The 18,586-nt window shown below is 43.2% G+C and overlaps 1 protein-coding gene across 1 annotated transcript; it reads left to right on the top strand.

Annotated features, from left to right (window-relative positions):
• The first annotated feature begins 6,053 nt into the window (after positions 1-6,053).
• On the top strand, positions 6,054-17,944 carry LOC105007434 (stromal interaction molecule 2). The gene is made up of 12 exons (XM_010866369.5): positions 6,054-6,994; positions 9,784-9,914; positions 10,915-11,026; positions 11,131-11,242; positions 11,562-11,677; positions 11,931-12,108; positions 12,419-12,596; positions 12,867-13,028; positions 13,458-13,558; positions 13,807-14,045; positions 14,820-15,006; positions 15,335-17,944. Exons 1-12 carry the CDS (start codon positions 6,841-6,843, stop codon positions 16,569-16,571), a joined length of 2,907 nt encoding a protein of 968 aa, XP_010864671.4. The 5' UTR covers positions 6,054-6,840; the 3' UTR covers positions 16,572-17,944.
• Positions 17,945-18,586: the final 642 nt, after the last annotated feature.

Here is an 18,586-nt window from a genome sequence, read left to right as displayed (position 1 = left end):
GGCGTGTCGGGGGGGCGGGCGGGCGGGCGGGCGGGTGGGGGGAGAGACGACACGGGGGGGGGGGGCTTTTTTTGCGTGGCAGGGTGTGCAGTGTTGCGTGTGCATGCAAGAGAGAGGCCCATGGGCCCGTGTTGGACGACGGGACCCGTGAAATCACTTGCGCTCAAGGACTCTTTTTGGAAGAGCGATGAAGGGGCGGACGGGGAGGGTTCTGTCCGTGCAAGAGAAGGACACGGATGGACATGGTCGCCTCTCTGGCGCCCCCATGTGGTGGTTTGTGGGTATGACACTGCAGTCTAGTTCAATGGACTCCTGTTTGGGAGAGTTCTCACCTCAAGGAGGGTTTGGTAACGGCGGATCGACTACATTTTCAGAGAAGGATCGTTTTGTAAAAGGAGCCTTTTTTTTTTTTTTTTATATATATACGTTTGTTGGACGTGAACCGCTTATCTTTTGTCGTCGTTGTCTTTGTTGTTTTTGTTGTTTTTTTTCAGCACTCTTTCTACCAAGTTTTTATTTTTTCTGAGAACCAGAGGGCTTACTGATGAATGACGGATCACTTGTGTGCAAGGGAAGTTTGCGGGTGAACTTTATTATTAAAGTTTGCGGGGAAACTTTTTATTATTTTTACTATAGTAACATAGTTTTTATGGGCCAAGGGATATTATATTATTGTATTCTTTAAGATATATTATAAGCTTTAGCCGAGGTACAGTTTTTTTTTTTTTAAGTTTTTTTTTGTATAATAACGTTTTAGTAATTCACACTTTTTGTTACCAAATAGTTTGTTTTCTTGTCCTTTTTGAGAGTTTGAGAACTCTCGAGGGGGATTGGTTAATATTATGGGTGCGTCTCTATTGGCTAAACTGGATACTTCTCCCCGCCTCCTTCACCTCAGACACCGTTGTGGGGGGGAAACACAAGGGAAGCTAACCTGAGGGTGCTTTACTCCGAGACCAGCCTTGAGACAGCAGATTGCTGTCGCAACATTTCCAATGTCTCTAGAAATTTGGTATTTTAGTTGACTGACAAGTTACCCTCAGATGAACGCCGAGCTTTTCTCGGATGGCAGTTTTCCTTTGTTTTGCGCCATGGTGGCTTGGTTTAAAGCTCAGTAGGAAATTGGGCCGTTTGAACGACTTATTGCACCAGGGCAGTACAAAAGTTGACTTGCTGTTAAACAGTTCTGCTGTTTACTTCCATTTGAAATACATCTAATCGTCAAAGTAACAAAGATTAAGAGATGCTAAACTTTTCTCTTGGATTATAGAAACTGAACTCTCTCAGATCTGGCAAGGACACGCTTTCCATCTCACTTTTAATACTAGTTGGGTCTTTACAATGTTAGGTGTTAATACAGTTTGCTATAGAATTATTTACAAACCAGTGCACTTTTTCCCCATTTTCTTTTCCCCTCATAAGCTCCTAGGGTGTTATTATGAATTGTGCGTGTTTTCGGTCAACTATCCCAGGAAGATGAGTGTACAAATAAGCTCACTTAAAAAAAAAAAAAAAAAGCATTTATTTTTTATTCAGTCTTTTTGCGAAAGTAATATTTTTTTTTTTTTTTTTTACCTACTACATCGATCTGTTTGCCCTTTGGCCCCTGATGTTTCGACTGCTCCTGAGATGTTCAGGGCAAAGGCTGAAGTTTAAATAGTTATTCCAGTTTATTTTTTTATTTTTTACTCTGTCAGGTCAGACCTCAATGAAAACAGAAATAGGGTGAAGGGAGGCAACTCACTATTGAGACGTACCCCATAATCGCAAATGGTTTCTACGGCAACCGTATATCTTCCCGGCCAATCGCCTCAGCCGATCAGTCTCTCAGTGGACCCTTTTTATTTAAAAAAAAACAAACAAACAAACAAACAAACAACAAAAATAATTAAAGAAATCATACGTTTTATTTTGTATGTTGTGTATATACTATGATGTCATTTTCTTAAACTGTCTGAAGGTGTATTTGGGAGACACTCAAGCGAAGGCCTTGGAATTTTATAACCATATCTTTGGTGGCGTCCCTGATCGCACCCTATTGCGCTTGTCAAAAATAGTGCACTATATAGGGAATATGGTGCTATTTCAGTTTTTACGCTATTGCTCAGCTTCAGTCCCAGTTTTCGCCCCTAGACGCATCTGTCTTACGACGTACTGTGTGGGGATCATTTGCATGACTGGTACACACTATCTAGGGGTTACAGATTGTTTTGGGACTGGGCTAGAATCTTCTGAATGAGAGCTTTAAAATTCCACCGCTGCCTTTTGCCTGCAATACTTACAACCAGCTCCACCTTTGATCCATCTCAAGGAGCCGTAGTGTAAACCAGAGAAATCACTTGCATTGCTAAGCTAATAGCCCGCTACACTGTAAAAGAATGAGCTAGAGCTTCGTTGGAGTTCGACTGGCTAAGCTCGTGGCTAACACTTATGTCAGTCGCTCTCGTGGCGACGGTGTGCTGAAGAGCACACCGCTGTGTGATTCTGTCAGTGAAGCTAACGCTAAGCCGCGTCATAACTCAAGTCACTTAGCCACAGTTGGAATTGCTACAGTGTTATTGAACTCTTGTTGCCTTAAAAACCACTACCTAGCAGAGACAGTTGTCACTCGCGTCAGCACCCTGGTGCCCGTTTGTCTCACAAAAGTAGCCTTTGTAGCGGAAACATTGTAAACCGGTCAAGATGTTGACTTATTTTCATTTTGGTTTAATCATGTCCGGACTGCCTTAACGAGCAAATATTAGGTCAGATAGCTAGCCTACCATTGGGGGTTTGTTTTTGTTTTTATCCATGAGGGAACCATTTTGTATATTTCAACAATCACAGGATGCAACTACAGTGTTTCGCATTGTCAAAATGTTTTTCTTAAAAATGTTCGCCAAAATGTGTTTCGAACCTATGTTGTCTGGGTTGGTGCGTTGGTAGTGTTGTCGTGTTCACCTGTTGCTAACTGTCAGTCAATTGGTGCTGTACTTCATTGAAAGGGATGGTTGCTTTGTTACCATGGGAACAGGTTATGATGACACATACTGTAAAGTGACAGAGTTAAACCCATCTTTTTTTCTGTTTGTTGCCATAACGACGTTGTTTGTGTCATGTTTGGTTTGTTTACGCGTACTTGTCTTGATCAAATCTCTTAAGTGCTGTTGTTTCTGGTATTATACACCGATAAAAACCCTGTGAAACCGTTTTCAAAATGGGTCACCAGTCAATCTGTTTTCTTTATTCAAACCATCACCACACCACATCATTCTGGCCTGGCATCCTTTCTTGTATGTAGGCATGTGATACTATTACAATATGGAAACTATTATTACATTTTTAAAGAGACATGGATTTTCTTCATCAATCAGGCAATGGGTTTAAAAAGAAAATGTACAAACCTGTTTCCAAAAAAATTGCAACGCTGTGTAAAATGTAAATAGAAACAATGCAATGATGTGCAAATCGTTTAAACCCAATATTAAATAGAAAATAGAACAAAGACAACATCAGATGTTGAAACTGAGACATTTTATTGTTATTTGAAAAACATATGCCCACTTTAAATTTGATGCCAGCAACACGTTTCAAAAAAGTTGGGACAGAGTCAACAAAAGACTCTGTAATGTGATTGGGGATTAAAAGATCCAAGTCTGTCAGAAGTGAGGATGGGGAGGGATTCACCACTCTGTGAAAGACTGCGCATGCAAATAGTAAACAAATTAAGAATGTTTCTCAACGTAAAATTGCAAAGGATTTGGGGATTTTATCATCTACAGGACCTAATATCAAAGGATTCAGAGAATCCGGAGAAATCTCTGTGCAAGGGACCAGACCGAAAACCAATATTGGATGGCCTTGATCTTCGGACCCTCAGACGGCAAATGCATTAAAAACGGACATGATTCTGTAGTGGAAATCACTATATGGGCTCAGGAACACTTCCGAAACCCATTGTCTGTAAACACAGTACATCGCTGCATCCACAAATGCAAGTTAAATCTCTACCATGCACAGACAAAACCATATATAAACGAGATACAGAAATGCTGCCACCTTCTCTCGCCCCGAGCTCAGTTAAGATGGAGTTGATGTGGAAAACTGTCTTGTGATACCAACAAATCAAAATTGTAAATTATTTTTGGGAATCATGGACGCCGTGTCCTCCGTCTAAAGAGCAGAGGGTTCATACGGCTTTTTATCATCGCACAGTTCAAAAGCCAGCGTCCCTGACGGTATGGGGGCTCGTCCCTGACGGTAGGGGGGCTCGTCCCTGACGGTAGGGGGGCGCGTCCCTGACGGTATGGGGGCTCGTCCCTGACGGTATGGGGGCTCGTCCCTGACGGTATGGGGGCGCGTCCCTGACGGTATGGGGGCGCGTCCCTGACGGTATAGGGGCTCGTCCCTGACGGTATGGGGGCGCGTCCCTGACGGTATGGGGGCTCGTCCCTGACGGTATGGGGGCGTGTCCCTGAGGGTATGGGGGTGCATTAGTGCATGTGAGTCCAGGTGCTAAACAGGCAGTCCAGACCCAATGAAAAGAGGCACATTATGAAACAGAAAATACAACAACGGAGACCCCGAACATTTGAGCTGCTGCAATCCTATATCCAGCAAGAATGGGAATAAATGTAACTTTAAAAACTACAGCAATTGTTCTCGGTTCCCCAATCCTAATAGGGGAATGCGTGTTTTTGTGGGATTTACATGGCATCTTATCCCAGGGGGCATATTGCCCCATGTTACCCTACCAGTAAATATTTTGGACACCTACTCAAGGGGATTTTTTTATGTTTTACAATTTCCACATTGTAGAATAATAGCGAAGATATCAAAACAAAGACAACTAAGAACACCACACAGATTCAAATATATTTCATATTGTAAATTCTTAAAAGTTGCCACCCCTTATTTTCCATGAAAACTTTGCACACTGCATTTTCTCAGCTAAATTTGATACGTCACGTTAGCGAACTACAACAGAACTGAACGGAATTGTGAAAGTATTGATACATTAAACCCGTCACATCCACATCACCATTAGCATAATATCAGTATCACGATAACATCAAGATGTCCCCTGAGAGTGCCAGACTTTTCCATCTGAAAACGTAAGTCCGATATAAACGTAACTCCAACAACACAGCCATTCATATAGGCCCTACTTCTCGGCGGCCACGTGCTTGTCTGGCGTTAATTGGAGTGGATCATGATGAACCGTTGTGTTTCAGGACAGTCCCCAATACACACGGTGTTGACGTTCACCGATGTTCTCACACCTCTCGTAAACAGCTGCCTCCACGACTATGATGGACACTTGGCACATGCTCACAGGGTAAAGGTCAGACCCACCCCGTTTTTTATTTTTAGGTCCGGGCGGGGGGGGGGGCTGTATGCTTGCAATGGCGAAAGAGGACACCCTGTGTTTCTCTAACTATGAGAAGCTGTGTGTCACCCAGCTTAGGCTACTCACCCAATTCAACTAAGGGGTTATTACACTAAATGTGGTTGCGTGTGGGTCCCTTAGCGTGTGTGTTTGCGTGTGTCTGTTCCGGTGTGAAACAGTGCGCGTGTGTTCCATGTGTACTGGTCCTGATATAGACGTCTTCAAAGAAGCTTCAACGTCAACAACAGCTGTTTCCCATCCGCATTACCCGCAGATCAGGGAAACATGTAAAGGGTCGTTATGAATAAATACGCACTCACGCTTGCAGACGCGCACGAGAATGCAAGTATGCAAATTAAAATATTGTGTGTGTGTTTGCGCGTGTATGGGTCATGGTGTGTTCAAGACAACCGGGAACGACGTTTTTTTTAAATATATAATTTCATTATTGTTTTATGCATTCAATTATTGTTTCTGGTAAAACCCTTCTAGGTTCCAGATTAAAAAAAAATAGGATTTCATGTAGAAAGCTCTGAGGGATGAGATCCCTGGGGAACCCACAATGGATCTACCTGGTACCAAATTAGTTCCCTTTTGAAACATTTTCTTATAAAGGTTTAAGATTACCTGCAAGTTTTCGACTTCAAGTTCACTGTTGGTTGAGTTAAAAAATAAAAAATAAATCTCCCAATTTCCCTAATTTCACAGGTGTCTCGAAAGCACAAATGTTGGACGTCGTAGATGTCCCAGTTGTGAGTTCCCAGTTTCGAGTTCGCTTGAACGCATCCACAGTTTCGGGCTAGAGCGTCAGGTTCGACGCCTGGAAGAGCGGCGATGCACTCTGGACGGGAAAGAAAGAGTGTGACTGCAATTAATATGGAAAAGTATGGCGAATCACTGACCTACTATTTTGGAGTAGTACATGAATGTAGGGTATGACATAGGACATTTGTATGTGTGAACGAACAACAATCAGCAAGCTTTGGAACCGAATTTTGAACTTCTGGACGCTCATTCATGTTGATCTCAATATTCGATATCAAATTCAACACGTGAATTTCTCTGGACACTTGTTTTACGAATATTTTTACTCAGAAGTTGCATTATGGATGTTTTCTTATTGGATGTAACAATATTGGATTGCGTCCATTCTTTTTAGGAGCTCATGGAAACGATTACAACACCCCATTTGGACATAAGCCTATGGTACTGGAGGCCTTAACAACGTCATTCTTGGATAACAAACAAGTACTGGGAATTTTAACGATTCGAAGGGAGTTTTTATGTAACTTTTGAACTGTTTTATAATGCTATTACATTCTCCAAAGCATCCCCTCGGTTAGTTTCTCTACCCAAATCGATTAATTCACGACACCGAATCTCTTCTGAATAACGTCTCTGTTCTTATCTGATCCCGTCTGCGCGGCACGTACAAGTTGAGCACCCTCACCCAGGGTGAGAGTTTCGCGTAAATGATGTTGCTGCTCTACCCGCATCTTCTCCTTCTCCTCCGCGTGGGCTTATCCGAGGCTTCGCAGGGCATCATCCAGGACAGCGGATACTCTCATCACCACAATGACCCGACGCACGGAATCAACGACCAGAAAATGCTGTTCGACTCAACAGGTAAGTGAATTACGTGCAGAGCCGTACCTTTAAGGCTCCCCAATGGGTCGATACACCTACCTCTCCTAGTGGCCTAAACAATAATGTAACCTCGAATGGCACATGGATTGGTCAATGTCAATGTGTCTACGTGTGGCCTATGAGTAGTTCATGCCAATCCACAGGTATCAGATTAGTGCCGATCAGGCAAAAATTGTAACCTTGAGCTGTGTTTGACCGGTGCAACAGGACCATTAAAGCTAGACAACACGGCCTCTGCAGATATTTTAATTATAGGAAAGTTGTTATACTTGGTCCGGTAACAGTCTCGCTGGGACACGAAGTCACAGCCGTTGACACCCACGTTTTGGGTTCTCAGCGGTTATTTGAGGCCGGTGAACCGTGAAGGGTCATCCCTGTTGAGAAACAGGTACAGCAGATATGTACGGTTTCATCGACAACAATTCTGTGACAGTTCTGTGGTCACTGTGACAGCAAGATGTTGAGTTACAGGACACCTATAGACATCGGATATGGGCAATGGTATTCATCAATAGCCCTTAAATGGATAGTCCATCAAAATGGCAAAATTACAGATTTGGTTTCCTTCCCCTTTAAACAGACATGAACTGACTATTACATTGGCTATCAGGTTTCAAGATAGATAGACAGACAGATATACTAGATAGACAGATATCTGAATATATATGATAGATACTAGATGGATATACAGTATCTCACATAAGTGAGTACACCCCTCACATTTTTGTAAATATTTGAGTATATCTTTTCATGTGACAACACTGAAGAAATGACACTTTGCTACAATGTTAAGTAGTGAGTGTACTTCTTGTATAAGAGTGTACATCTGCTGTCCCCTCAAAATAACTCAACACACAGCCATTAATGTGTAAACCGCTGGCAACAAAAGGGAGTACACCCCTAAGTGAAAATGTCCTGGACGTCCACGGAAGACAACAGTGTTGGATGATAATAGGATCCTGTCCTTGGTAAAGAAAAACCCTTCACAACATCCAGCCAAGTGAAGAACACTCCAGGAGGTCAACATATCATTATCCAAGTCTAATTGTGTATGTATAGGGATATATTGTCTGCTCAGATTCAGCCAAATTCAGCGAAGTTGATTGGATGTCGCTTCACTTTACATATGAGCAATGACCCAAAACATACTGCAAAAGCAACCCAGGAGTTTTTTTAGGCAAGGAACAGGAAAATTCTGCAATGGCCGTGTCAATCACCTGATCTCAACCCGATCTAGCATGTATTTCACTAGCTGAAGACCAAACCTAAGGCAGAAAGACCCAAGAACAAACAACAACTGAAGACAGCTGCAGTTAAGGCCAGGCAAAGCATCACAAAGGAGGAAACCCAGCGTTTGGTGATGTCCATGCATTTCAGACTTCAAGCAGTCAATGCCTGTAAAGGGTCTTTCTGCATTTGGGTTGCATTGTGGTTGTTTCATTTCAAATCCATTGTGGTGATGTACAGAGCCAGAATTATGAACATTATGTCAGTGTCCAAATATTTCCAGACCTAACTGTAATTGGCCAATACCTAGATATACAGTGGATATAAAAAGTCTACACACCCCTGTTCAAATGCCAGGTTCTTGTGATGTAAAAGAACGAGACAAAGCTAAATCATGTCAGAACGTTTTCCACCTTTAATGTGACCTATAATATTTATTTTGAGACATTCAGATGGTAGAGTCAGAATTTGGCGTAAACAGAATGAGAACATGGATCCATCATGCCTTGTTACCACGGTGCAGGTTGGTGGTGGTGGTGTAAAGGTGTGGGGGATGTTTTCTTGGCACACTTTAGGCCCCTTAGTGCCAATTGGGCATCGTTTAAATGCCACAGCCTACCTGAGCATTGTTTCTGACCATGTCCATCCCTTTATGACCACCATGTACCCATCCTCTGATGGCTACTTCCAGCAGGATAATGCAGCAGGAAAATGTCACAAAGCTCAAATCATTTCAAATTGGTTTCTTGAACATGACAATGAGTTCACTGTACTGAAATGGCCCCCACAGTCACCAGATCTCAACCCAATAGAGCATCTTTGGGATGTGGTGGAACGAGAGCTTTGTGCCCTGGATGTGCATCCCACAAATCTCCATCAACTGCAAGATGCTATCCTATCAATATGGGCCAACATTTCTAAAGAATGCTTTCAGCACCTTGTTGAATCAATGCCACGTAGAATTAAGGCAGTTCTGAAGGCGAAAGGGGGTCAAACACAGTATTAGTATGGTGTTCCTAATAATCCTTTAGGTGAGTGTATATTGTCATGTCGAGTGCTTGACTTGGGCAAGAATGTTTTTCTATTTTAGGCAAATGTTCTGGTTCCTTTTTAAGGAAAAATATATGAATGGAACAAGCTTCATTAACATATGCATTTTGATGAACAAATCATATCTAATATATGATTTGTCAGTTGCACTGACTTTATCCCAAGTCAAGTGCTGGTCATGTCAATGTTTGTTCTTATGTTTCTACAGTACATATTTCAACTTCAGACACACCAGAAAATGTTATAAGGGTTTTGTTTTTCATTTTTCCCCCTCGAAGATTTTAGTTTGTTTTTCAATTGAATTGTTCACATTATAGCTCACATTAAAAGTGGAAAAAAGTTCTGACATGATTTATCTTTGTCTCATTCTTTTACATGACAAAAACCTGGCATTTTAACAGGGGTGTGAGGACATTTTATATCCACTGTATATGAACTACATAGATAGTTCGATGTATTTTTTAACCGTCTGATACATCGATCATCCACAGATCCCTGCTTGGGAATGTTTCCTCCCTGTATGAGCGAGGAGGATCGCTACAGCCTGGAGGCTCTGAGAACCATCCACAGGAAAATCGACGATGACCAAGATGGAGGCATTGAGGTGGAGGAGAGTGTGGAGGTACGTGACCTCGTTCTTTCAAGAAAGGGCCAGGGCCTCGTTCTTGAAAGGTGTCTCCGGAAGACGAACTCTAAAACTCATCCCACTTTTCCCGGAAATATAACGATCTATGGATTGTTATTTTATACTTGATGGGAAAGTATTTGGTATCTCCATGCATATTTCAACCCATACATAGGCCGTTACACACCTACAGGTTAATTTGCTATATTCTTATGTGTTCCTATTAGTAGATTTTCGGGTTGTTCTTGTTATTTTGAGTTCCCTACCCTGCCTTTGTAATGTATTGGATAAAGTGAGGGCAGAATAGCATGTCAGCATGTGTTCTTTTTATCTTATTTGAATATTTTTGTAACCATTTGTTAGCCAGTTATACAGGTTCTGTGTGTGTGTGTGTGTGTGTTTGTGGGTCTGTGCCCACACAAAATGGGCCCTAACGGTGTGTGTATGTGTTTTAGTTCTATTTGAAGTGGGTCTACATTAGAACTGTGGAATGTCTGTCAGTCCGAATTATTTCCAGGGGTTCTAGAACTCATATGAATGTCCTCCAGGGGTTCTAGAACGCATCAGAATGTCCTGCATGGCTAGAGGATCCTTGGGGTTGGGTTGCTGTCACCGTGGAGATTGGAGTGGATGGGGCGAGAGGGGGGGGGGGGGGGGTCAACTGAGATTCCTGCTCCAATCACATGAAGAATCATATTACAGCCAAGGATAGATTCCAAGATGGTGGAACACAGACACACAGACACACACCGATACACACACACAGACACACACCAATACACACACCCAGACACACACAGATTCATGTTCTCCCTCAGTTAAATCTGTTAGCAGTTGACAGTTGTCAAACTAATGTGTAAAGATATACATTTTTTGGACCCGAAAAGTGTGTGTGAATGTTTGACTGTGTGAATTTGTGTGTGTTCTTCAGACATTTCCCATTTGATGTGAAGATGTAGACGTCTCATAATGTCGTGTGTTTTTGATCTTTGTGTAGTTTATCATTGAGGACATGAAACAGCAACAGACGAATAAACACAGTCACCTTCACAGAGAGGATCAGCACATCACAATAGAGGAACTGTGGAGGGGATGGAAGCTCTCTGAAGGTAGAGTGTGTGTGTGTGTGTTTGTGTGTGTGTGTGTAACTATGTGCCGTGTTATTCAACTTACGCTGTTCCAACAACTCTCTTCCAACCCCTTCCTCTGTTAGTTCATAACTGGACTCAGGCGGATGTTTTGAGTTGGCTCAGGGACTTTGTGGAGCTGCCACAATACGAGAAGAACTTTAAAGACTTCAGAGTCAATGGAAATGCCTTGCCCCGGTGAGAATGGCCAATCGAAAAGTCAAGAGCAGCACTTCCAAGTGGGCACAACCAATCAGAGAGTCCCTTACTGAAACTCTGTTCTGATTATGCCCAGTCAGAAAATATCTATTTACATGTAATGATAATGTGGTATATTTTAAGTTATTAAACTCCAGTGCGATACAAATGAATCTGATGCTACTACATGAATAGCGGTTACGTTAGCGCAGCAGGGAGAGACACTGAAACAGATGTTCGTAGATCCAATCCAACTTTTCATTCTGAAACCTGTAGTATTCTCGGCCAATCAGAGTTGTTGTAATTGTGGTGTGTGCAGAATTGCAGCCAATGAGCCGGCGTTCCTGAGTGGCCAGCTGAAGGTCCTGGACCAGAGAGACAAACAGAAGTTCAACATCAAGGCCCTGGATGTGGTGCTGTTTGGCCCCCCTACACGTAAGAAAGGAAACACGCCAGAGTGGTCACATGCAGAAGACCGCTGTCCATGCACACTCATACAAACACACACCCCTTCACATACAAGCACACTGTCAAACACAATGTAAAAACTGTTAAGTATCTTTAAAAGGGATTTGGTGGTATGTGGTGTAACTGTGCATTCACAGCAACATAGTTCTGTCGACTGGCAAACATAAGTTCAATTGAATGAGTTGGTCAAATGTAATCCGTCCGTCAAATGTTTTCCTAGGCCCCCCACATAATTACCTGAAGGACCTGTTGCTGATTGTTTCCACGCTAATGGGTGTGGGCGGGCTGTGGTTCGCCCAGGTCCAGAACAAAGCTTCTAAAGTCCACATCTCCAAGATGATGAAGGACCTGGAGAGTTTGCAGAATGCTGAGATCAGCCTCAGAGAACTGCAGGAACAGTGAGTTTGTGTCTCTGTGAGGGTGTCTCTGTCAGGGCGTCTCTGTGAGGGTCTTTGTCCAGTCACACCCAACCTATTGTTTTCTTCTACCAATCCGAAGGTTTAAAATATGTGCAAATCTGCGAAACTTCAAGGACACATTCCTTCAGGAATTTTGTAACAGTTGAAAGTCTGTTGCTCCTATTGGTTTTCCTTTTACAGGTGGTTGTTTGTCTTTATGTACAAAACTTGTTAACGAGTTAACGATGGAGGCTGTGCCCAAGTCTCAACATGTGTGCCCTGCTACATTTGTGTGTTTGTCTCCTCCTAGGTTAGAGCGAGCACAGGAGGAGAAGCGTAACGTGGCGGAGGAGAAACAGAACTTAGAGGAGAAGATGAGGGATGAGATAATGGGTGCCCAGGAGGAGGCGCATCGACTCCACAAGCTCAGAGCAGGAGCCGTCAGTGAACTCAGTCGCCTGAGATACGCCGAGGAGGAGCTGGAGCAGGTAGGGGAGCATCTGAAGAACAGTCAGATAGGAAAGGAAAATAGGACACACAATCTGAGCAGAGGAGAACCAGCTGGAGAACATTACAGCACTAAAATAACTGACACACAATTAAAATGTGTTTTTTATAGGGTTAGAATGGGGTTTCAGAGGTTAAGATTAGGGTTTAAGATTAAGGTAAAGAATATATCAAATTTGGAAATCAATTTTAATCCAAAAGAAGTCGCCACGAGTGTTGTGAAACTGGTGTGTGTGTGTGTGTGTGTTTAGGTGCGTGGGGCATTGAAGAGGGCAGAGAAGGACATGATGGCTTGCTGGTCGGTCCCAGAGACCCTCCAGCTTTGGCTCCAGCTGACCTACGAGGTGGAGGTCCAGTATTACAATGTCAAGAAGCACAGTGCCGAACTACAGCTGGCCACCGCTAAGGAAGAGGTACGAGACAGCCGACTGGTCCATTCATATATTGATTGGTCGACTAGTTAATTGGTTGATTGATACGATTGATCCATTAATTGGACCAGTATGACAACATGTTACATAGTGTTACACAGGGTGAAATGAAAAGCACATTGACTGAAGGTCACCGCCAGGCGTCTGGGAGCTGAGTGAGCGAGCTAACCAAATACTATGATACTTAATGGTACTTACTGATTTCTTTTAACCACATCCCAAACCACATGAAAACCCTCTCTAATACCTGTTAACATATCAGGCAAAACCGGCAAGTTATGTTCTGGGACAAGAACCGGAGTTGACACATTGTGATGTGAATCTGCTTGCTCTTTGGTGTCCCACTTGGTGACGGTTAAATAAAATGCTGAATAAAATACCTTTGATTGACTGTTTGATTGGTCTCTCCAGGCAGAGAAGATCAAGAAGAAGAGGAGTTCCCTCATGGGGACATTCCATGTCGCTCACAGCTCCTCTTTGGATGATGTCGACACCAAGATCCTGGAGGCCAAGTGAGTCCCTACACACACACACACACACACACAGGACTAAATCTACCCTCTCCATTGCTGAAAACAGAGCTGATGTCCGTTCTGAGGCGGAGTTCCCCACTTTTTTCACGTTTTCTTTTTCGACGAATATTGAAATGTGTGTTTCATGTTCTAACAGCGACAGCATGTCGTCCGATGTCATCCGATGTCTGTGTTGTTTTGCGGTGACCTAGCTGACATGGAATGTGTGTGTGCGCGTGTGATCACAGGAACGCCCTGTCTGAGGTCACCGCCTGCCTCCGTGAGCGGCTGCACCGCTGGCAGCAGATAGAGCGCCTGTGCGGCTTCCCGGTCCTCAGGAACTCCGGCCTGGCCAGCCTGACCGCCACGCTCTACTCCGATTCCAGCTGGGTGGCCGTGCCGCGCCTGCTCGCCTCCTCCTACCAGTCCTGCTCCACGTCGGGATCCAGGGAGGACCTGATGGAGGACCCCTCGGCCTCCATCCTGGGTAGGTCGGAGCGATCGGTCGGTCGGACGGTTGAACGAACGATAGGCCGGTTGATTTTCATGATATGCCGTTGTTTAATATGGTCGCTGAGCAACCTTCTTTTCGGTCCCTATGGCCCGAGGAATGAGTGAATGAAAACAATTAATGAATGACCCCAATGGAAATTGTAATGACCACAAGAAAGCCATACAAATATATTGTATTAGCCATTTTAGAGACTGTTTTTGTAGCTTTGAATGGGTCAGACTGCCAGTAACTCTGACCTATGATCTTTGACCTTTGATCTTGACCTTTCTTGACCTTTCGCTTCCATCAGTTCCTAGGGTTGCAATATTCTGGCGACTTTCCCAACGCTCACATAATTTTGAGAATATTTGGTATTAATGGGTCTTTTTGGAAGTTTACACTTAATGATAAAACTAACTCTAACTTTCATGAACATGTAACATATTAACTGCCAACCATTTCTTAATAGTATATATATATATATATATATATGTATATACACATAGTTGATAATTAAAGTTAATATATAGTGTTATCTAGAAAGATTTAGAAAGATTTATGTTATTAATCTTTTAGTTCATAGCGGACTAAGAATATTTTTAAGATTAATGCAAATTTGAGCTTTATCAATTGATTTTGGTTAATCCATAACCAAATAAAAAAAATCTCCCACATTTCCAAAAATGTTTTCCTAAATTTCCATATTTTTGAGAGGGGTGGGGGATTCAGAAAATTACTGGGAATATTCCCTTGCCTTTGCAACCCTAGTTCAGCCAATGAAGCGCTCCCCTCTGTCTCGGGGCTCCTCCCTCTGTCGCCAGCGACGTTCCGGACATGGCTCCTCCTCCTCCTCCACTTCCATCTCTTCCGACCCTGATATCCTGATCCCCATCCGCTCACCGCTACCTCGCTTTGAGGAAGAAGAGCAGAACGTCTTCAACACCCAGTGGAGAGGGTCAGTGACACACTGGATAGAACCCTCTAATTATAAATCCTATCTTTGAGCAACCATTAGCAAGGGGTTATTTTAGGCGTTCCTCAAAAGTTTCAGTTTTCAATTCCAAGAGCACCTCTAAGATAAACATGGTTTATGAGTGCGGTTCGTTAGAAATCTTGAAACATAATGAACCTTGAGCAAATCTGCTTCCATCTTTTTATCAGATTTCTTTGTAATTTCTTGCTATTCACGTCCCTATCTCTGGATTTAGTTTACTACCCCTATCCCATCCTCCTTTCCTCTCTCCCGCTCCCTCTCACTGTCCATCTCTGTCCTCGCTCTGCAGAGATCCTCAGGAAATGTATGGCGACTCAGACTACAAGACCTCTACCATGTCTGCAGAACCTGCTGGTATTGAATCCCCCGTTTGCAAAACATCTAGAGAGGAACAAGAAGCTTCCTTGGTAGCAGCCACAAAAAGGAAACCGCCCAAAAATGAGCCTGACTCTACTTCGGTAGAGAGCACCACTACAAGAACAATGTATCAAGTGAGAACTGAGGCTTCCGTGGACCACTGTGCCAGCACCGTAGCTGGGAAGACCTCAGGTGTTTCGATGGACGATGTCTCACTGAAGTCATCCAGAGATGAGTATCCCGGGGTACCCTTTGGGACTCATGTCACAAAGAAGAGGTCATCGCTGTCGAGAGATATGATGGGTTTGTCTTTGGACTCCGGCTCCAGGCAGATGATTAGAGAGGGCGGGGGACAAATCCCGTTGGACAACAACACTATATGGGGAAGGACCAGAGAAGAAATGGCGGAAGCCATTGGCACTCCGAAAAGAAGACTGTCCAGTGAAGAAGTGGACTTCTTAGCCGACAGTGCCCAGAGGAGGATGGCGATGGCCAAAGAAAAGCTGGCACTTCACCTGGACAGCACCTCCCCACAAAAGATCCTCCGGGAGAAGATGGAGTTTCCTGTGGAAAGGTCTTTGAGGAGGATCTCAATAGAGGAACATTGCGAGATGTGTTCTTTCACTCATGGAATGAACAGTGATAGGACCAACTGCTCCCTGGACACGCCCACTGGAAATACCACCAGAAACAGGGCTGACGTCGCTGTGGAAATGCCCAAACGGAAGACATCCAGGGAGGAGTTTCTAGGACTGGGAGGTGCAGAGTCAAGTCAGGATCACGGAACCCATGTTAAGGTTCGTGGTCGGTTCGTACAACCCGACCTCACCTTGTCAACTCCATGGAAACCTCCTCTGATCTCAGACCCTTACACCCCCACCCACCTCAATGAGCTGGTTTATGACGGAATCCTGGAGAAGCCCTGCGTTACATTCGCAGCGACCTCTGACCCGCCCCAAAGGATTATAGAAGACGGAGAGATGGGAGTGAATCCTCCCATCCCTCCTCCAAGAAGTAACCGGTCCATGAACAAGTTGCCTCCTGAGATGAGAGAAGGAGGGAACCCCAGGGACAAAGAGAAAAGCAAGTCGTCCAAACTCAAGAACATTTTTAAGAAGAGGAAAGACCATACCCCAGAACGGCCACAGGATGGCCTGAACAATCTCTGACTGTTAACTGGAATTTAAAAACAGTTTCTTATGTTATTTGTATTTATTTTTTAACATAAATTCTCTTAAAGGTTATTTTCTCAGAACCATCATGGACTGTAGGCTGGGAATAGAATGTTTGAGATGAGAGAAGGAGATAAACGCCACCAAGTCTAATTGGACACCCGGAGGAGTAGTGTGGTGCCGGCAGACAACATTCTGTTGAATCATGTTCTAATAGCTAGTCTAAAGGTACCAAACATATTGGATAACATTTCACTCTACGGAAGTCATGAAACTCAAGAAAGACTGCAGCAAATGCTGCAGCACTGAAGACATGCTGGACTGTAGACTTGTAGAAATGCATCTGGGAAGACGTGTGTCCCTTTGGTCTCCAGAAGGACAGTTTATAAGGTCTGGAGTCTAGGCTTGCAAAAGTGCAGTTACTTTCACCAGTTTGTTCAGGTTTTCCCCAAATCATTGTTGGAAGAATACTGGAATAATGAGGGAATCGGCAGGACATCTGGATGCAATCAGGACAGGAACGTAACTGTAATTCTGCAACTGTAGCCATGCCAATTCTTATATATTTGTATTACTAACAGGTCTTTCTATTGATCAGAATTGGCTAGGCTGTCCAAACGTAAGTCTTAATACATGTAGGTTCTGTAGACTGTTGTTTACAAACTCAGTCCTGAAGGACCATGAGCACATTTAGTTTTTTTGCCAACTTTTTTCCCCACCCTTGCTATGAGATAAGATATTTATTTATTTTTCTGGGAGCATTTTGTTGTTGTTGAAGCTTTTCTTCAGTGATTTTAAATGGTTCCTAGGACGTTTTTCTCAGTGCAGTCGCTGAGCTTTGCTTGGGAGAGATTTTCTTTCTTTGGAGAGTGTAACATCATAAGGTTTTGTTGATTGTCCCCAAATGTCCAGGTTTCCTAAAATTCTGGTGAAAGGATTTACTGAATAATGTGAGTGTAAGTGTTGGGAGAATTACAGTAATGCTGGACATGTGCATGGTTGAAAACCACAAAGCTTTGTCCTTGACATTTTGATTTAAGAGTATGTGATTCTTTTAGCGTATTACATTAGTTTTTTTAGATTATTTTCTGTTCATTTTGTCATTTTCATGCTGGGAGATTTGTTCATTAGGTTGTTTTGTTTACAGGTCTTATTTAAAGATGCCTTGGGAGACATTTCTTAGAATTTTTATATTTAACATTTTCTTGCCGTCTTTTCTTAAACTGATTTCCTTGTGACAATTTTCTGGCCTTTGATATCTACAATAGAGTCAAAGATTTCTAACGAATGCCTTAACAAAGTTTATTACTTCATAACTCCCTCTGTAATAACCTGCACTGGATACTTTAATGAAATAAACTTTGACTTTGATGCAAATTGGCGTCTTCTGATTTGTGATTCTGATCTGATTCGGGTTCCTGATGCACTGAATGAGGTACAACACTGCTTTTATCCGGTTTACACCTGAACAAACACAAGCCAATGCAAGGGTTTGAGCACCTCAGAAAATGAAACAACCATGATTCTGCTTAGGTTCCCAGTGTTAGGTGAGGGAATTGAAATCAGAGACTACATCTAGAGTGGACCACATGGGGATATAGAATCAGAGACTACATCTAGACTGGACCACATGGGGATATAGAATCAGAGACTACATCTAGACTGGACCACATGGGGATATAGAATCAGAGACTACATCTAGAGTGGACTACATGGGGATATAGAATCAGAGACTACATCTACAGTGGACCACATGGGTATATAGAATCAGAGACTACATCTAGAGTAGACCACATGGGGATATAGAATCAGAGACTACATCTACAGTGGACCAAATGGGGATATAGAATCAGAGACTACATCTACAGTGGGCCACATGGGGATATAGAATCAGAGACTACATCTACAGTGGACCAAATGGGGATATAGAATCCGAGACTACATCTACAGTGGGCCACATGGGGATATAGAATCAGAGACTACATCTACAGTGGACCACATGGGGATATAGA

This window comes from Esox lucius, chromosome 25, assembly GCF_011004845.1.
Source record: "Esox lucius isolate fEsoLuc1 chromosome 25, fEsoLuc1.pri, whole genome shotgun sequence".
NCBI classification, from domain to species: Eukaryota; Metazoa; Chordata; class Actinopteri; order Esociformes; family Esocidae; genus Esox; species Esox lucius.
This window is presented reverse-complemented; position numbering and strand designations above follow the sequence as displayed.